Source organism: Ischnura elegans, chromosome 1, assembly GCF_921293095.1.
Source record: "Ischnura elegans chromosome 1, ioIscEleg1.1, whole genome shotgun sequence".
Taxonomy (NCBI): Eukaryota; Metazoa; Arthropoda; class Insecta; order Odonata; family Coenagrionidae; genus Ischnura; species Ischnura elegans.
Genome location: NC_060246.1, coordinates 47,768,323 through 47,790,018, shown reverse-complemented (window position 1 = coordinate 47,790,018; position 21,696 = coordinate 47,768,323). Strand labels below are relative to the sequence as shown.

Here is a 21,696-nt window from a genome sequence, read left to right as displayed (position 1 = left end):
TTATATTGGGACCCCAAAGTTCTTTGCGAAGAAAGATGAATTGTTAACGACTTCCTTCTCTGTATTTCCAGAATTTTTATTCGCATCAACAATGGGTTTTGACTTTTCAGTGTCTCTTCCTATACCTGAGCAGCTGACATAAAGTTTTCTTTTTTCTTCTTTAATTTCATTTTTTTCATTGCCTCTTAAAGGAGTGCTCTTTACTATTTTGTCTATTGTATTTAATTACTACCATTATAATAAGTTTTAGATAATTGAATTTTAACAATGTAAGACAAAAATTTTCCGGACCAAGCGCATTATACTTTTTTATTTTGGCAACCAACACTATTTTATGCATGCATGTCAAACCCTCTTGAATGAAGGATGACCCTGAAAAATTCTCTGGTTTTTACTCAAACTGAAAGTAGGTTTTTTACATTTCAAGCCTCTACCTGTTTCTTTAGAGGTATGATCAGTTGGTTATCAATTATTAGTATTCAACCCAGCGTTTCATCTTTGATAATGGCTTTTGATAGTCAATATTTATATATCTCAGCGGTAGCATTACCAGTGTTCGACTGAAGGATTTGTGCCATATAGGACTCATTTCAAGAACGTAATTCAGATGTTTATCCTTTATTTGTATCCGTACAGTATCTTTTTATCCTCAAATCTTCTTGTTTACTCACCTTCCATTTGTCGTGGCCCTCATCATCTGTTAATTACCTGGACCAATAACCTGCTCTTTGTGCTTATCTTCTTCGGAAAACCTTCACGTCACTCAATGAGACGACGTATTCCGTTTTTATTCCGTCCGTATCTCTTTGTTGTTCTCCACGGTGACGACTCGAACACCTGCAGCCTATTCTAATCTTTCATTCCTCTCCGTACAATGCCAAACTTCATGGAAACTCATTGTCAGTCGTTTATCTTAAGTGCTTTCCAAGGCTCCCGTCATCGATCCATTAACCCAAACCTCTTTTGCTATCACATTTCTCCTTCCAGTGTGTTTGCTTACTTAAAGGTTTCTAATTACCGCACAAAAAAGTGAAATTTTACCTCAACGTCGCTCCTAATACTCCTCAAAATTCATGATACGGTTTGATATCTTTTCCATCCAAAATATCCCTTCTTTTCTGTATGATTAACAATTTCATATTTATTGAATGATTCTATCATTTCCATTGCATGGGATTCATTATATCGTATTTTAGGATTTTCTTATATCGTGTCTACTTTTCCTTATATCTTGTCTACTTTTAATTGTACATTATAATTTTAGTCTAACTCGTTAAAAGACATGATTTTCAACTTGGGTTTTGCCTTAGTTTTCATAAGCCTATATTTCTGCTTAAAATTCAGTCTATAATATCCTTTTTTGATTCTGATAATATTCTTTGTGCGTGTTACTTACCTGTAACTTTTATTTCTTTCGTCTTCAATGGCCTGGTTATTGTGTTGATACTTAATTTCTGTCTTCATGTCATTTTTTATTGCAATCGTATCTGTCTCTCTTTTCGTCCATTCGTTCATGCATCTGTATTTTATATGCTTATAAATGGGTGCGCCAAGAAAACGCGTGAGCCTCATTTACACAAAATGGCTGCATTCCAAATTTTCATTTTAGCAACATGGAATGAAGAGTTTCAACAGCTTTTTATTTCAATAATACGGAATCTCTGTCTATAAGAATTCACCAACAAATTTTGTGGAACAAATTTCGATCTCGCCACAGCATTGCTTGTCAGTGGGGAACCCTTCTTATCTTCGTGCACAGGAGAGGCTTAGTAGGTCTCTGGCATGTTAGTTGTCGTAACTTTCCCGTGGACAGTGGATGCTCCAGGCCAAGCTGTCCGCTACCGTTCCCATCTCGATTCAACTTCACCCACACGCATCCTACTCCGTACTCAGTATTTACGCCCGCCTTTAGCATCCGCTTATTCTGGGCTCCGTGATCAACCGTTAGATTGCTCGATTTGTGGACTAACTGAATGACCCTGTTCATGAAGCACTGCATGAAACAATTTTGCCCTATGCATGGTGGCTAAGACCTTTCGTAATATAGTATGTAAAAACTTGTTTCAAACCTTGCTAAGGGATTAATTCACTGAAATTTAATTCTGTAAGGGTAAAAGTCATACTCTGCCGAGTTATTTTAATAGATATTCAATAAAATTCCAACATAAAGTCTCATAGTCTTCATCATAGTGTGATATAAAACAATAGGGTGGTTTCCTATTATTTTTTTATTGCCTAAATCGAAAGATTATTACTCCTGGAGTGCCTATTTGACGCTTTTAGATTTTTAAATGACGATATCTATTTTTTGCGATTAAATGAAAAGTGAAAATTTTCAAGCGCGCGAAAACGCGACGGGTAAGGAAATCTCTCCGTGTGACGTATTTCTGGTTCCCCCTCCCGCCTTATGAGGTGACCTTGATCGAGGCTCTTAGCGCTGATAGGACGCAGGATGCTAGCTGAGTACCTTGCTGTCTGGTAGCGCTTGGCTTAAAAAAGGTTTATTAATACCTTATCAAACGAAGAAAACTTTCCGACCTTAGCTAGTTTTAATAGGTGATTATTAAGACATGTTTCCCTGAGCTCTGCGCCTCATGCATGCATTGGTAATCTCAGACGATGTATAACTCCTATCTTCTCCTATAGAAACTAGGTCCCTGTGACGTCACGTGGAGTGGCAACGCATGGGCGCCAATCTGGCCCTTTTCAAATGAGGATAAAAATGGACCATTGCCATTCGTCTAGACCGGTATTTCTAAAACGAAAAAATTGTATATTATGAATACAGTAATGGTGGGTAACAAATCGCAATCAATGCCTTTCGGTTTCTTTGATGAAGGAAACTACCCTATTGTGAACGTACAGATCTACTTCTAAGGTTTTTATTGTAATTAAAGTTATCATTTTGTAACAAATTGTTACCTCAAAGTTTTTACAAATTATAATTATATTAAAGAGGTTCCTATGGAAAAACAAAGTTTCTCACCGTTTAAATTTACTGATGAAATGTTTGGTAATAATTTTTTGTTGCGTAACGGACCAGTACTAATTGTAGGTTAAATCATTTTCAAAAAATGAAGTTAAATTATGGAAATTGTGGAAATTATTGCAATGAGGTCAACAAGTTCTTAATCTACTTATCTGTCCGTATGCGTAGCATGAACCGAGTATTTTATTGCTGCAGTCATGGATGTCAACTCTCAAAGAAAAGCAATTTCCGCTTCAATCGCCTTAAATTTTCGCAGAAAAACAAATACTTCCAGGAAAAATTGGCAAGGAGTTAGTTATCTAATAAATGGTCCATAAAATCGTGCATTTCTTTGATTTTTAGTGAATTTTAATATCACTATTACTTTACAAAATATTTTCCCTCCATAAATTTCCCGTGGCCCAGGGAAAAGGGGGCCGGTTTGTGGCCTCACCTGGGCCAGGTTAAACAAAGCAAAGCAAAACGTCAGAAAATCTCGAACGATCGAGATGGAGTGATTGTTCCAGTCTCTTGCTAACGACAACACCATCCTTTCCATCCTTCTTTTCCCCTTTTCCTTGACGCATATGTCCGTAGCTGTTTGTCTTTTCTTTCAAATGGGTAGTATACAAACCAAGTCATAAAATAAAATGTAACTGAATGGGCCACTCACGACATGAGATGAGGCGACGGACGATAGTTGCCGTTTCATCTATCACCATTTTCGAGAATGGACGGCGGAAGTAGAAATAAAACGAGACGAAAGCTTGGATTACGTATCCCTCGCCACGGTCTAAGGCCCTCTAACCTAATCGAGGAGAAACTTTTGAGGTGTTGGGACGAGGTCGTTTTGGTCACCTTCTAAAGGACTCGTCGTGGTATGTAGTCTGGTGCGTCGTCTTCAAATTGAATAAGCCCGAGTGAGAAAGAGTATGGGTGGAGTCAGAAACCGGCAGAGATGAAAAGACCGTATCACTTGTGAGGGAATGCTTGAGTATAAAAAGGAAGCGTTAAAAAGAGCATAATACGATTTTTTTAGGGAAGAGGAACAGTTCTTGGGATAAGGCGGAGGAAAATATACTCAGTGATGATGATAGGATAACGTGTACTCTTGACGTAGGCTTGGATGTTGTGCGGGCGTTGACTCATTTATAACCATCTATTTGAAATAAGAGGAATGGTGTGTACATGGAAAGCCATATTGTAGCAAGTCGACGTTTTTGTGATTGCCAGTGATAAAAGCTCAGTATACGTATTGGGTGTGACTTCAAAGTGCCTACATCCTGCCTGACCGTGATAGTGCCCATTAGAAGCCACCTATTTTGCTGGAATTGCTGTTGATGGAGACAATCTTATCTGTATTAGCTGTCTTCGTCTTCCTTTCTGGTGGAGGTTGATTTTTTAAACCATTTTATAGGGCGATGGTCAACTAAAATGCATTCAACTGGTTAATCTATTTTAGAGTTTAGGGTATTTTAAGACATTTTACAGCACTCTGCATTGCATAAAAGAATGTCAGAGTGTTTTAAAAATTTAACTAAGGATGGAACTTGGGGAATATACAGCAAAGCTGTCAAGAGTACTGCTAAGTACGTCATGTTAATGAAAACGAACGAAATGATCATCTGCTTCCTGTCAGATGCAACCGTATTATTGTTTTGAATAAAATGAATAATTTAATCTATATCCTTTGAGACATGTATTTTGTTGGTATAATGTTTCATAATAAGCTAAAGGGACTTACTCTTACAGAGATGTACTAATGGTTATAATATAATTCCATTCCTCTTACCTACTCCAATTCTATTGTTGGAGGTATACAACCATCGAAAATTGCTATTTTTAGATACAGAGCGTTGAATTTATGTTCATGAGTGGAGTGAATGATATATCATGCCAAATTCCCTCTGTTAGGAAGTTATCCGTTACCCCAGAGCTCTTAAGCATAGCTCTTGTTAGACATTTCTAATGGCAAGTCATTTTTAATGCTTTTAGTCCCGTCAGTAATCCTTTTTCTTCTTGATTTATAGCCTCATCAAGTATGCTGGTAAACTCATCAATCAGTGTAGGAAATCTGTGAAACCCTAGATTTCTCTTCTCAAATGAATAGTTTCCGGCTCTAATTTTCAATTGAATTCAGTGCTTAAAAAACCTAGATGGATTTGGAATGTGAGGCATTAAAAGCCTTCATAGCCACATCTATCATTTATGCCTCATTTAAGTAAACACCTTCGCATGGGATATTTATCGCGTGAAAGCAACTAGGGGTATTGTGATTTGAATGAACGCCGAGAATTTATTTGCATTCATATTTCATAATTTTTCAACCAAATTATTTTTAGATTTATAATTTTATAATGATAACTATTACAGCATCTCTACTCATTATCCGCGAATACATTAGGAACTAACTTCTTTCTTAATATTTTAGGCAATTTTGTGAACCAATGTTAATCAATGAGCTTTTTGTATTTTTACTAGCATTACCTTTATCTATGAATTCCTATCCTAAATTTTGAGTAAATTCCGTGATTTTTTGGTACTTTTTTCCGATGATATTTTTCTAATTATTAGAGTTATATTATTCTACATCAGCGAATTAATCAAATGAAATTGTAAGTATATGAGAAAAAATGTATTATTGAATTGATTCTGGAATTTTCTATTCGTTTTCGCAGTTTTTTCCTATAACAGTAAAAGGCACTATATATTTTTTCAGGCCATGGGATTTAGGATTGATATGTTGTACCTAGTTTACCTCATAGCTATTGATTGCATTGGTTTTAATACTTTTCGAATGTGTAATGTTTTGTGCTATTTACTGATGTAACTCAGTACTGAGTACAGTACTTTGACTGAGTACTAGTGTGACGCAGTGAAATACCCCTATGCAGCAATAAATAGATTAACTTTCTTTCAGGAGCTGACCGGAAATAGTAACACATACCTCGTTGTACGTCAGGAATTGGAGCTGCCGTTTGTTGCCAGCAGAGTTCGGTTTATACCTTACAGCGTCCATCCAAGGACCGTTTGCATGAGGGTGGAAATCTACGGATGCATGTGGGACCGTAAGTACTCTTCTGATGTAGTTGTTGATATTTTTCTTGACAGTTCGTAATTATGGCACCTTTTCATATCTCAGAAGAAAATTTGCATCGCAAGGATTTTGAATGGAATGGCGAACTTTCTCATAACTCTGCAAACAATTCTCTCAAAATCCGCCTCAGCATGATTTAAAAAAATATTATATTGTTAAAAAATTTCTCAATTCGAACATCAAGAGGGGATACTTTTTTGCAACGTAGGTAGAAATTCTGAATTTTTAAATTCTGCTAAATGAAAAATGAAACCGCAACATATTGATTATTATCTAAAATTTATTGCGTTAAAATATTCCGAATACATTATAATATTCCGATAATTTCCAAAGATCACTAAATATATTATTCCGCTCGCTCAAATACTATTCTTCATCCTCAGTCTGATTCCTATATCCTCTGAAAAATTATGATTGCCCGCCTTGGGTCTGTGCCAGACAGAATATGTGTGCTCTAAGCCACAATCAGAGGGACGAGAATGAGAGCTGGAAAAATAATGACCTTGGCTACTTATTTACACGTGTTTATTAAGTCTTTTCGAGTCGAACTCGGCTCTTTATCATTTTTTGGACCTCGTTAAGCCAAGTCCGTCGCCGAGGAGTGGTGTCGTCACGCTGGCAGCGCAACACATCTTTTCGCTTTAAATTGGCCGTCCCCGTTGCTCATCAGCAGCGAGGAAAATAAAAGAGGCGGACGAAACTCTCCCTTCCTTTTTCTCTCTCTTGCCCCGGCTATAGCGCCAGATCGATTCCACTCCGGGACGCGAAAATAGTTCATCGGCGCCTCTCGCCTTTGGGATATCGGAATTGTCCCTATTCCGGGGGGCCCCTCGCTGCTTGTATCCTATGTCGTTGTCCATAAAGCTGTAGCCACGTGATCTCAGAATATGAGTGCTAATTGGTTCCCTATCATCTACCAAAGGTATTCTAAGGTATATGTCCTTCTCTGGTGGCCAAGTTATGGGTATCACACCTGTGAGTGGATTAGGAAAATGAAGAATAGTTTTTAGAAGTAAGGTAGGAAATATGTACTCCGTTTTTATTAAAAATTAGCCGACTCAACCTTTTTAATTAAAAAATAGAATTTAATTGCTTTGCAGTATATATATTAGTAATTGAAATTAATTTAATCCATTCACCGCAGGTACTCATTTTTTCGCTTTTGGAGGTACTACATTTCCTGTTTCGTGATCTATCTCCTGTGACCTTCCAATTCAAGAGGTTTTGCATGGTTTTAATAGCGATAACGTTTTTCTATGGTAATAAATTATAAACTATTTTCCTAAGTTGTTTTTAGCCTTTTGATAAAAATTACATGCATAAGATATTCTATAAAATAAAAATTTTAAGGTGGTTCTTGTTTATGATGTCATTTTGGCGTTGTGGACAGTGGACTCTGACGTCCTAAAAGTACTCTCTCAAGTACTAAAACCTGAAGCTCACTCCCCATTCTGTTAAAATAATCTTGAAAGTATTTGAGTGAAAAAATAACTTTTAAGTCAATCATGTATTCTTAAACTACCACAAAAACATGCACAAAGATCTATCCTTTCCCGGTGGTATATTATATTAGTATATTAGAGTGGTAAAGTTGACTGAATTTATGCTCGATAGGTAGAGCTCTGGGGCGGAATCCGTTCAAGTATCTATTAATCACAAAATATTCAATTCTACGTCTTAGCAATATTTATCCATGTTTAACACTTTATTTCTCAATTCTGAGTTAGCTAAATTGTATTAATTCAAAATAAATAATTAGATCTAAAGAAAAGTTGTTCTCTTTTGGCAGTGAATAAGCCATCATAGCAAATATACTCTCAATGATTTTGAAAGACCCATCCCCGTCAGCCGTTTGCTCACTACTGCATTATCAATGAATAGTTAGTCTTCTTTTCCGTCTCTGCTGCGCCACTCGCCTCTTTTAATCGCAATCTCCTTCCCGTTGTTCATATTTTTTCCATCGAGCTCCCGTCATCGCACATCTGTCTGTATCTCGGACGGCTTGGCCATTTAGAAGTGGCAATCAAAAAAAAGGAAACCTTTTCGGTATTGGATGCTTTTCGTTGCAGCTCTGAGTTTGTTTTTTCCCACTCCAAATCGTGGAATGGGAAATGAAACGGGAGGAAAGAATGGAAAATACAGTTGTATTGGCTGGGATTGAAAGCCGGTTCTGAAGAGAAATCCCATGGATCCACTGTAGAAAATTGTTTTATTTACTGCTCGCAACAGCAAAGGAGCTTAAAGGGCTAAAAAGCTGAGCTAATTGTCAGTTTGAAATAATACTGAAAAAATAAATACTGAATAAAATCGATAGACTCTAGAGAGACGCCTTTGATTCGGATTCCTTTAAAAAATTCCTTATATTCCATTTTTAGCTTGTTTTGGCTCAGGTAATTCTGAGGGGCTCAGATAGCTTCGTAGTTTAACTATAGGAAATCTTTGGACTTAATATTGCAAAGATCTTTGCGACTAATCAAGCATTGGTGTGGGAAGAAAAGGGAGTAAAATAAGGTTCTTGGATAACATGAAGTGTTGAAGGCCATATGGTGACCTAAATAAACAGATCAACGCGTTATAGCCTTAGAATAATCACAGATAATTACTCAATTCGCTTTATCAAGGTGTGTAGTTGAATTTATAATTAGAGCTATCTAGTCTAATTAAAAATTTATATCGAGTTAATGCAGTGATTACGCAAATTTTGGTGGAGAAATAGAACATTTAAAAAAATACAAATGACTATGTATCTTCCTTCATTTTTCTTTAATTACGCAAAGCACCGTTTCTATCATTTGAAGGTATGATTAATTTATAAAGATTGATGGGAAAAAACCAGTTCATTCGCATTCCTCTTGTGTATGGAATTTCACTTCGTTTCGGCGTGTGTTGACGAATCTTGCTTTTGAGAAGGAAATCGGCTTCAAAGTTTCAGGCGAGGAAAAAGGGTTAACAAGTCAAAACCTGTTTTTATTACTTTTCCTTCCTTAAGATGGCTATATAATGAGGCAAATATCACTTCTAAAAGCCCAGCTTTAACCCAGTTCTTATTTTATATTCATTCCTTATTTTTCCCTTCACCCCCGACGCCTTCTTTCCTTCTGAGGAACTTTTCCTTATTTTTTCCCCGGTGGATCGAGGAGGTAGAGGGAGGAATGAAAGAAATTAGACAGAGGGAAGAAGAGGCCACGCCTGAATAACCATAATTATTTGCTCTCCGCGCAGCCACATCCAGGCGCCATTTATTCAGCACCGTTGCTGTCTCATTATGCGCCCCCTTGTTTGAGCCAAAGGGACTAAAGTCTCCCCCTTTCTCCGCACGCTGCCAATAGAGAGAAGGAGGACGCCTTTCTTTCGCCCCCCCCCCCTCCGCCCGTGCATTCGTTACCTCTGAGATGTGGGTGTGTGGCATAGACTACCATTCAACCGCGCCGGGTCTATGAGCGAGGCCTAGCTTGAAGTGAGCCACGGAGCCGCTGCTTTTAATGGCAAGTCTGCTAAATAGAGTCGAGGGGAAACTTTTTGAGCAGGTGGGGTGAAAATCTATTCGTCCGCATAGGCTGAAAAATAGCATTGAAATTTCTAGAAAATGGTGCGATACATGCGATGGTAGGTATTGCGGGGTGAAATAAAACAGGCCGAGACAAGGATGTTGCATTCGTAAATAGTGGCTTTGGAGTGGAGGGGCATAATTACTTTCTCGAACTCTCGGGAAGTTCACCTGAGAAAAAGCAAATCGCGAGAGGTTTTTTTTTTACCTCCGGGGAAATGGTCCACATAATTTCTTTATGCAGTGTCGTGTCTCCTCTAAAAAACGCCGAGACTTTCATGGTTACTTTTTTCCACAATTAGTACAGACGCTAACGCAAGATTATTCACCATTATTGCCCGCGCATGAACTCTGCTCGCATGAAGTTCTTCCGTCTATTCAAATACGGGATGTTTTTTTTCCTTTCTGAGACGTTGTTTGCTATTGTTGATGATGGGAAACCAAACTCGTGAATTCCCGGAACTCATTCAAACTTTTTTTCCTCGAAATTGTACGAGTTTTCTGCGAATATGCCTTTTAAATCTGAATCGATTGCTTTGTGTATCCTTCGTAGTCTCATCGAGAGTCTTCCCTGCTTGTCGATGAAAGAATGCACATTATAAGGGTGCTAAGGAATTGGAAACCTCACGTAATTTTGGAAGGGAGAGATGGAAAGGAATTTAAGAGAGCAATAACCCAAATAGTTATCTTTTTATTTTATTTTTCATCCTTTTCTACGTAATGTTTCTGAATTTAAATAGTGTCACACCTGTCAAGAGTACATTATCTTTTGATTGCTGTTTTTTTTAATCAAATATTGAAAGCTTGCAGCCATAAGAATAGTCCTCTTGAAGATATTTCGTACTGCTTATGGTTGAGGGGATGAGGGTGAATTAAATAGCATAAGGACTAGTAATTGAAGGTAACGATGTATCAGTTAATTTCACAGATGTTAAAAAAGTACTCATTTCTTGGAGTCGAATCAGGATCTTCTGACAATGGCATAATTGTTGCCTTCTGATTCAAGATTAGGTGAAATGGGATTGTCTATCTTCTAAACGATCCCTATGCTCAACAAGGGCGTACCCAGGATTATAACTAGGTGAGGCCAAGCTATGGTTTAGGGGGAGGCAAGCCATGGTCTAGGGGGGGGGGGGGGGGCAAGCTATGGAATTTATGAGAATATTCCCTTAAAAAAATAGTTTTATTTTAGTTACATATCTTATACTGATATATATTGTTTTTCGTGGGTTTAAAGAATTAAAAAAAAATACTTTTTATTCAATTCAGTGCTGATTTTGCTTAAAGACTATAGCGATTTTTGATTCTAGAGGGGGGGGCAGCTGCTCCCCCCTGCCCCTCGCTGGGGACGCCCATGATATTTAAGCACATTTCTACACAGAGTCTATGATTCCGTAATTATTTAAACAATCATGGGATTTACGAATAAACTTATCCAGTTCTTATTAAACCTTGAGCTTATTTTTCTTTATATATACTTCCTAAATTGACCACCAAATCGTTCAAATACAGATTAAGTGTCACTGACGGCTATTTCGCCCTTAGTTACAATCGAGTGAATTTAATCCAATACTTTTTGAGCTAATAAGCTTATTTTTCTATCTAAAAGCATTCCTAAATTTGCCACCAGATTTTTGAATTTAAAAAATCTGCTTCTCTCTCACCTGTGCTTTTATTTTGAGAATTCCGCCGTGCCATCGCCGCTGCCCTCTTTTGGCCGCCTCAGTATCCTCCATGCGAAGATTACTCATGCATTCTTCATGTGCACGACCGGAAATTCCTTCCTCTCGCTCGCTTCCTCCCTCAATCTCTTTTTATCCTTAACTCTCTCTCTCCTTGCGCCCCTGAATTATTAATCCTAATTTTCTTGCATCGTGATTAAAACTCTAAATAACGGCTATTTTTTCTCTTTAACCCTGGATCCACAGCCATCCAAAGCCACCTTCCTGCTCCCGGTACCTAATCCACTCTCATTTCCTCCGCAACTCATTAAAGTTCCCTTACGTCTTCTTCATCTCCGTCACTTCCCACTTCGTACATTATGCTCGCCTCGCACACGCTTCGTAGACTAAATCCCTGACTGCGTTTCCATGGTTACATTATTTATTCATCGCTTCAGCTCAAAATTCTTCATTCAAATTTTAATGTAGCTCAGTCTTCTATTTCGGTTATATTACAAAAATAAATTATAAAAGCGCGTTTTTGTAGTAACTAGCAACTGCGACTTTCATCAGTGAAGTTACCCGAGCATAAATTTACCAAATTTTATTCCCATTCATAACAATGGTACTTAGTGACGAAAAAAGTTTTTCACTAACTACTCGGTTAGGTCACCAGCTCATGTTTTTATTCTCTTGATTCTCTCTACGATACTGAAAAGAACTCATAATCTCAGGCGTTGTTTTGTGAAATTCTACCGTGAAAAATGCTAATGGGATCATTGTTTTTTATTTATACTCTTTAAATATTACCATTGATGAAGGTGACTCTGAATGTAGTTTTGAAGAATGTAGTAAAGATCAGGTGAAATTAACATTTTTGCCTGAAATTTATTAAGTTTAGCAGCCTATGGTTATAATGCGTTTCTTTCGTTTCTTACAAATAATTAAGTATTTCTTGAAAATTGGAAGGCAATTATACAATCCACTTTTGGAAAAATTCCTATTTTTCCTTTTCATTCGAAATTATATTTTTAGCACCCTTGGGTTCCTTTCTATTTTGGGTTTCATCTTATTGATTCCCACAGAAAAATCTTTAAATATCCTAAAACGATTGATATGATAGCAAACCACAGTGGTACATCTTTCATGAACAATTTCTATTCCCTCTTCATCTTCGTCCACGAAGACTTCTACCCTCTGCTACACCCCACACAGTCACCTCCGACGTGGCTCGCTCTGTAATACGTTGGCTCTGATGAAAAAATATCATTATCTTCACCTTATCTAATGTTTACTTGCCTTAATGAAGTAGTTGGCTCGTCTCTCCTTCCCGCGGAATGCTCCCAATTTTCCCTCCTCATCCTCAATCTCTGGCCACCGCCACTTCCATTTCCATCTTCCTCCACCACCTCCCTTCGTTTCTCCCTCTCCTTCTCTCCTCTGAAAGCCTCCCCATCACCCCCTCAAACCCCTCGGTGGTGGCTGAGAGAGGAGGGTTGGGTGGGGGATTCGCCGTCGTGGTGAGGTTGCAAGTCACAAGGGCCCCACCGCAATCTCATATCCCCTGCGAGCGACCTTGTTAGTCCACACGGCATCCTATTTTTAAGGCGCTAATTTGCTCCCCTCTCGACTCTGGTTCCTTTCCCTTCTTGTGACCGTCGCGCTCCGGCATCACCGCCTGCCGCGGGGGCGAAGCGGGAGGGCGGGCGGGCGGGGAGCGGGAGATGAAGCGGGAACCCCCTCGCCCCATTCTGTGCACCGCGGCCTCAGACATTTCCTCCTCTCCCCCGCCATTCGCGGTGACACGCTACCCCAACCCAAAAGCCTTCTCCTGCTCCACCATCACCACCACCGCTGATTCCATCCTTCTCTTCCCTCCGCCCCGCACCCCCATGGTTTCTATGCATCGGGAGGCCCCGCACCTCCGTCGTCGTGACGCCTCATTAATTATGTCCTCGTCCGTGCCGCGGACTTAAAGGCACTTGGTGTGCCCTGCGCGCACCTTGTGGAGTGCCACATTCTACCTCTTTCCCTCTTCATCCCTACTCTTCATCTTCGCGTCTCTTGCTTTTCTTTTTTTTGAAGAGGTTGGGAGGTTTTCTGTGGGGATGGTGAGGAAGGAAAGCCTCTCTCGTCCTTCTCCTTACGAATTTACATTATACTCCTCGAGGCTCCACTGTGGTATATGTGTGGGGATGTAAAAATGCAAATATTTTAGAAAAGATGATTGGATAGCGAAAGCTTCCTTTGATGATGCAGACTGGTTCTTAAAAATATGTTACATTGGTGTAATATCTCTCATGGTGTAATAACACAAATAACACATCTTCGGTAACTCTAAGGAAAAGGGTTGGTTTGAGAATATATTTTAGGAAGAGCCAGTGGGTCGCTTCTCTTTTATTCCGCTTGTTTAAACTTTTTCAGGAGTTTATAGGTTATGTTGAGCCTGAGGAATATCCATAAAATTTGAGTTATCACAATGCTTACTCTTGACGTAAATTTAATTTTTTATTGGGTGGTGACAAAGTTATCAGGGTTTTAACGTTGAAATAAATAGAGTCAACATTTTAGGCTTTCACGTTATCCTGTTTTCTGAAGCCGCTCTTACTCTGATTTTATAGTATTTTGCATTTTTGATTAGGCGTGACTTTTGAGTTTGAGGTTAAGACTTAACATTAACGTAACTCTTTTATTCGTAACATAGTCTCATTTAATTTACTCAGGGTTAATTAGCCGTTTTAAATCCTAATATATCCATTCAATGCTTCATTTTAAAGTTTGTAGAAGTGACGTTATTTACCCCGAGCTTAGCCGCTTACGTTTTAATACGTTGTTTATTGTCCGTGAATGGGATATTTATAATTCCTTTGGTGTAGAGTGATTTTTGTCAGAGACAATATTTCATCAGCTAATATTTTTATCTGGCAATGTACCGAAAATTATCTGGATATAAACCGAAGACCATGTGATCTTTAGCTTAACAATTTAACTCATTGGTCCCACGAATGGCATAAATTATTTCAATGCCTATTACTAATGAATGTTATATGCGCACATTTGCTTAGCTTTATCAGCATATTAATAAGCTGCGATTGGTAAAAGATGTGTCTGTTCGGCCTATTTTGGATATAACGGAGCTGAGGATATTATGTGGTACTTGAATCATTTCGAAAACATCGAGTACAAAAATCGAATTCGTTCTATCCAAGCCTTTCTTTTTGCTCCATATTCATTGCAATGCGAATTTCCAACATAAAGTAACCATCCATTAGTTTTGTGATACTAGGTTGGAAAATTATTTAAGAGTTGTCATCATTGTTGTATGCATCCCATTTCCGCCGTAAATATTCCATAGGCACCTTTTCTGGTTGAATCTGTATTGAATATCCATTTAATTTTCAATTCTCAAAAATATGCATATAAAACGGCTTTAAGTATTAATAGTTGGTGGTCCAGAAGATCGAATTTCATTTTCGGTTGATAATCCGCGTAGCTCTTTTAATGTCAGGTTTCTGTAGATCCAGACTTAATGTACACGTCAGTTTACATTAAGCCAGTAATGGACCTACAAAAATAAAACTACTCATCTGTAATAAGTGAAGAGGAAGTGTTTGACGGTCCTGTTTGAAAGTTGCTGCTGAATAATCTCGTGTTTTTTTATGCTTTTAGAAAGTAAGAAAAATATACGTTCTTTTGTTGCCCATTTATTTGCGTTAAAAATTACATGATTAAACTAAGATTTCAATAACATAAGGCATTAATTGATGTTTGTTTAGTAATTTCGTACATATAGATCCACAGTTCACTCTCGAGTGTGGATAAGAACGGGGAAAGTTTCTGTTAATGCACCCAGGGAACAGGTTGACTTGAATTTTACATATAAAAATTTAATTAAGCTTTGATGGAAACAAATAAATTGCCACTATATTGATAAAACACTAATACCATTAACGTAACGGAGTGATTTTTACTCAGTGACTTCGAGCATTTACCGGAGGACAAAACATTGCTTTGTGAAAACTTAATATTTCGTGTCAAGATCTGTCTCCCTTGAAGTAGTTTTCTTCACAATGTTTTCTCTGACGGAAGAAAAAGAGCTTTGAGCGATGCCGATTATTATCCAGCCAATTAAGTCACATAATTTGAGGCAACAAGGTTTCAGATGTGACATGTCCAATTAACTTCCCAGAAAACGTCTCCTTGAAATCGCGAAACGATCTCAGAAAAAAATATGGCACTGGGCCTTTTAAATTCTCGTCTCGTGGATTTCAGCCAGAGATAAACGTAAAGAGGGCATCACCTTCATACAGTTCGCAGTCATAATTGAACCTTGCGCCCCTATTTTCGTGGCAATACCGCCTTGAATAAGCATTCATTCTGGTCTTCCGATGTACCGCACGCTTTGAACGTGGCTTACTCCTGCGCAAATTGCCCGTGGCATTCAAAAGTATCGGAGTTCTTCCTCGTGAGTGAATTAATGTCGGCGCCAGGTTTCAGTTCATTTTCCCCCACCCCCGGAATACCGACGCGATAACATCTGGCCTCGGGTGAACCGCCCAGCGGCGTTTACAATAACGCTCATTCAGCCAGCTATTCCATCCTACTCCTCCTCCTTTCTCCCTCTCTCCTCCCATTTCCTCCAAGGAAACCTCAAACTTGCACCATTTATAACCCCTTCCCCTCCGTAGCCGTGTCCTCCCGGCGCATTTATTACCGGCGACGGCGGTGGATGCTCTAGGATGAGGTGACTGCGGGAGGAGCATGTCGAGTGACAAAGATGGCAGAGTGAGGCATAGCAGGAGGATTCGGCCGTGGGTGTATCGGCGGTCGAGGGAGCCTCTCCAAACTAATGAGGCTCGGCGTAACCAAAGCGCCTCGCCAAGGCGTGCATGCATGCACGGGCGGTTCGCCGCCTCCGACGCTAGCATCCCCCACCACCCTCACCATTCACTCCACGAATCATCCGACCCCATCATGACCTCTCTCGCCCAACCCCCGCGGTCCCTATGCCACATCACACGATGCCATTCCCTGCATCTTTCACGTATGCAATACCATATACAAGCAAATGAATGTTAATATTAGGGGTGCATCAATGCCCAATGAAAAACATGTAACCGGTAAATTTATGATAGTTGCACAGACCTTTCTTTCACTATCCTGTTGTAATATAAAGATGAGGTTTTGGAAGAGAAGAGTAATTACATAAAAAGTGGCCCTGAGCTGGAAATATGATTAGCTATTGATCTACATTTTGTGCAAAAGTTACCATATGCACTATAAAACATTTTCACAAATAGAAGCGTGTACCTAGGCTTTGTTGTATATTTGTAATATTTATACGAGCTAATCTGTGGCGCTATCGAACTTTGGTTTGAAATATTATATATTGGGGCTCAATATTATTTTTATCTATTTTATATAAGTCTCGCGACCTAAAATAATGGCATTTTAACCGCCGTCATTACTTTATTAACCGCACACATCTTTTATTGGAATTCAGCCGCTATAGCCTAGTTGCACGATATTGCGATTCCACCGTGTAAATGTCCAAATTACCTTCCTAACAGTATTTAATATCTTCATTTGATCTTGTTGACCATTGACCATTGATATTGATGTTGACCATTTGATCTTATTACATAAAAGATGGGTCTAAAATGTCAGGGTGGTTTTTTTATTATGCATGTTATGCATTAAAAACATCATTATAAGCAATGTCATTCATCATGTGTTGGTAGTTAAAAAATATTTGGAAGTTGTAAAATTTTATCACGAAAAGAAGTTTCCTCAGCTAGTAATTTATTCGTAAAATTTTAATCCATGTCAATATTTTTTATTATTTCTCAATTTAAAACATAAGTAATGAGAGTGAATAAAAGCTTATTAGGATGGAAAGCAATCATAACGCGCAGAAAATGAGAAATATGTTATCAGTGCATATTCCACCTAACTTAAACATCACTGAGACATTAAAGTTCTGTGTACTTTTTGCGATTAATTCGAGCCATTTGGGATCAATCACAACTATTCTGCTTGGGGGCCGTTCCCTTCAATCCGAACTCGTATCTGCGGGGAAGAATCAGATGTATAGCGTCTGTGGTAGACGTCGGTTGAACCCTATTTCCCTTCGTCGTATATTGTCGGCACCCTTTGCTCTTTCCCTTTTTGCCACCCTGCCTTTTTAGGCACTATGTTTACTAGTTGCGTCGCAGGGGGGAGGAGGGGTTTTTCTCTTTCACCAGCAACCTGGCCGGCAATCGGATAGGGCAAAGTATTGAGATTGACAGTCAGGTGAGTGGTATACGTGGGAGCGAGTGGCGGTTTCGCGGGGCAAAAGCCAAATTAGAAAGCTTATATCAGGAGGGATCGGTATTATATGGGCGCGTGTGGGAGGGAGCGCTTTGGAGAAGTCCAATAGAAGCGGTCGAGGGTAGCAAAATCCTACCTACACCGAGGGAACGAATAACGGGGTCCCTCGCACGCGAATTAGTGATGCTCCCTCGAGCCAGCGTCAGATGCAACCTAGCAACTATTTCATTCATCCGCGACCGTATGTCAACGTGTGTCTGCAGAAGCCGGTAGCAGGTCGCGTGATTTTGATGAGAATGAAAGGCTCAGATTGGGGGGGACGTAATACCCGTCTTACTCGTCAAAGCTCGCTTCCTAAATTGGACCTTAAAGTTGAGAGATCATGGATCTTAGTATCTCATCAAGGGAAAGATAGTCACTTTAAAACCTTCTGTTTGAGTATCTCTCCGACTTTTCATCTGAAAGATTCTCCTTCTTTGATGGCTATCGTTGCACCGAGGCTGATCCTCATCAATTTCTGATGAGAAACATTTTGGCAGATTCCTATAATTTGAGTTAAAAATTAAGTCACAGACACTTTATCATTTGTTATGGAGCATTCGTCTGAAATATATATTTCTTTCTGTCAGTCGAGTACGGTGTGGGGTTCTATTTTGCCTAATCTAGTAAGGAATTCTTAATCATAAAGATTATTGGCACACATTGGTCACCATTTATTCGAATAAATATTTTACGACGGGAATTTGAGTATAACATGAGTTTAAAAACAAATACCAACAAACAATCCGTGGTATGGTATGATATTTGAAGGAGGCGACCGACAGCTGAGATCATTCGCGCAATGAGGGAAGGGTGTGGATGAAAGGGAGGAGAGAAACCCGGCGTCGGCATTATCCTGATCTTAACGAAAGGCGCCAAGGGGGCCACGGCCTAGCGTCCCATCCGACGGACGGACGAGTGTTGCGCTTGAAATGTCCTCGACAGAACACTGAAGTAGGGATCGGGAAGTCTCTGAAAATTCTCTGCCGCTGCCGGGATTTGAACCCAAGCCCGCCAGGTGGGAAGCCAACACTTTAGCTACCACACCAACCCGATCCCCTACAAAAAATCAATATTAATGCACTGATAATATATATTTTAATCTTTTGCGAAAGATAAATATTGTATGATTATATCTTATGCACAACTGTATCAATATACTATATATAAGTAAAACTTTTTAACCTTTCTTCTCCGCTCATAAATTCTGATAACTATCTCATCTTCTCGCTCTAATTAAATAAAATGAGTAAAAAAAATGTTCTGGACAATTGGAATTAAGCTGTCACTAAATGTTTGAGTTCGCAGCTCATCTAAGTCTATTTCAGTGGTTTATTAATGATAGTCGATAAGAAAAGTAAATGCTAGCACGCAAAATCCTCTATTTTTCCTGGTCAGCTGCCCACTTGTCCTCAAAATGCGACAAAAAATTTTGATACTTGTTTTTCGCTTAATTATGAAGCTAAATACATCCAATGATGAGAAAAAATGAGGCTTTTATGCTAAAATAGTGGTGTCCTGAAGTTCACTTTTGGATCATATTTTCACAAGGAAAAGGAAAGGATTCCAAAAAGTTAAGGTCTAATTTGTTCATAAGATTCCTCTCGCCAGGTATTTATGGTTGTGTTTGTATATACCAAACTTAGACTGGGATAATGCTCTGCCTTGCTGAATCATTCTGCAATGGTGAAGGGGTGGAAGACAGAGGAATACTTGGAGGGGTACTTAGTTTTTATTTGGTGGGCGGACCCTGTGAAGAGTAAGATGGAATGGAAGGCGGCGTTGAGATAGGAGGAAAGAGGTTGGCGAGGAGGAGGAAATAAGGGAGGCCGTAAAGGAGAAGGATTATAGAAATTAGTCGGAGGCGTGGTCTGGATGGAGTGGATTGAAATGAAGAGCACGAAAGAGGTGATTAGAGCCTTCCCTCCTCCGCATTTCGCCCACCATCCCAGAAAAGTCTGCGATTGTCTCTAATCCTATCCATTCTTCTTCCCCCGAAGCAAATGACCCATTTGCCTCTTCTGCCATTGCACTGTGATCTCGCACACCATGCTTTGCTTCCAATATCCTTTATTGTATCCACTCTCACTCTACATTCGACTTAAAGAAGCTATTCTATGCAGAGCTGTTTGATTGGTTATATGTAAAAAATCAAATGCACATTTAATCCTATACGATATCTCGGCATGAACGAAGTCACTAATTAGGGCCTTATGAAGGGTCGGAATAGTTTGTTAGAATATTATTTTCTATAAAGTTTGTTGGAGTATAATGTTGCTTTAAATGATCATTTTGATTAAAAGTAACGTCTGTAGTGTGATTCTTAAGGGTAATTGATGTTGTCAGCAGTTACCCTTGGGATGATTAAACTTTGTAATGATGGCGTTAGTTAATTTTTGCGAGGACTGAATGGCCGTTATTTCTTTTGCTGTCATGACTTATTGATAACATTTCAATAATTACTCAGTTTTCAATTTTTCTGCTACGTGTTTCGACTTTGTAAGGTCATTTTTAGACTTTTAATTATGCCGCAGAAAAAGAATATTAAAACAGATATTAACAGAATTATGCTACATCTCCACAAAAATCTTTGAACATTCGCAGGATTAAATGCTGAAACTCGAGCCCTTCTCCCCAATTTCCGTTGTTGCCCTCGGCATTCTCCGTCACACCCAATTCCACCTCCTCATCATCCTCTTCCTCCAAAATAAATAGTTTATTTTCTCGAGCAGGTAGTAGTCGGTTTCAATACCCCTCACCTCCCACTTCCCCGCCTCACTCTGTGTTTCTCTTTGCGGTTCCCCGTTTAGCCGATCCATCCACGCTAATGACAAGTGTGTTGGGAACTCCCTCCCTCATTTGGCGAGGAGGGAGAGAGGAGAGTGGGGGACTGAGGTAACTGGAGCGGGAAGGAGGATGAGGGCTCAATGTAAGTGAGAGAGAAGATGAAGAGGAGACTGAAGAGGGTGGAGGACAGTGGTGAATGGATGTTGATGGATGGAATGAAGGCAGGCTGGAGGGACTGAAAGGAAAGGATTTCGCACGATGGACGGGACGCGGTTACCGGGAGATGGAGAGGCCAAAGCCCAGTGAAGTCGGGACGAGGTGTACGGAGGGGTGGACGGAGCGAGGCCGGAGTAGATGATCAACGGACGAGAGGGGATGGTTTGGTTTTCATTTGCCTCCACCGAGCGCTGTCAGTCAATGTTCCATCCCATCGGCCGACCTTTAACTTTTCAACCCGTCCGCTGATGAGGTGGCGTTCGTACGCTCTCGCAGAGACTCTACGTTGTTTTCGGACCTCTTCGCAGCAATCAGGTCCCGCGCCCTCGACCAGGTGTTGAGATAAGATTATTGGTTCTGACCCCGACGTGCGATTTGAGCACGTGGATTCGGACGGGTTTTCGGCTCTTAATTAATTTCCAGTAATGAGTTGTTGGAGGAGGACTTCGTTGAATCCGTGTGGGAGATGTGAGGAATAATACTAGTAAGGTCGGTGAACCGAAAATAGCCTCCATTTACAATGTTCAATTCACTTGTTAGTGCCATATGGCAGCAGGAGCTTCCATGATTTTGGGATTTTACATCAGCGGAATTACCTCGCCTTGGGAAAATATCATAACCTATCTTGAGAATTTCGTTCATTTCCTTACGGATTATAAAAATTTGGCAATCCACCAGGTAAATATTGCAGTGCGCACTGATTCTCCTTCCTTAAGAATTTTTCCATGGAAATTTCGCCTGAATCCTTTAATATAGGCGCCAGCTATGCGTCTCATTCATTCATACAGGTAATTCAGTTTCAACTTCTCTAAGTTGTGATAGTGATAATTCAATCTCGATTCCATTTATATACCTATATAAAAAATTATGGCCGTCTGATAAATATAACACCCTCTAAGATTAACTTTGTTTAAATAACCGGGATCCTGAATTCATACGATGGATTGAAAAAGTCAAATAAGTCATAAAGTCAAGTTCTTCTACGTGCATTGTTTTCACTTTCAACACATCGTTTATAGCGTGATTCAGTATATGATTAATGAATAGATTTAACTGACCCGCTCGGCAC

General features: G+C 39.4%; 1 protein-coding gene across 3 annotated transcripts in view; it reads left to right on the top strand.

Moving 5' to 3' along the window:
• The window catches only part of LOC124159516 (discoidin domain-containing receptor 2-like), a 562,201-nt gene that overhangs the window by 422,563 nt on the left and 117,942 nt on the right, over positions 1-21,696 (top strand). For all 3 annotated transcript variants that reach the window (XM_046535396.1, XM_046535380.1, XM_046535387.1), the window contains exon 5: positions 5,889-6,036. In XM_046535396.1, coding sequence (XP_046391352.1) covers positions 5,889-6,036 — 148 coding nt within the window. The remainder of the gene's footprint in view (positions 1-5,888; positions 6,037-21,696) is intronic.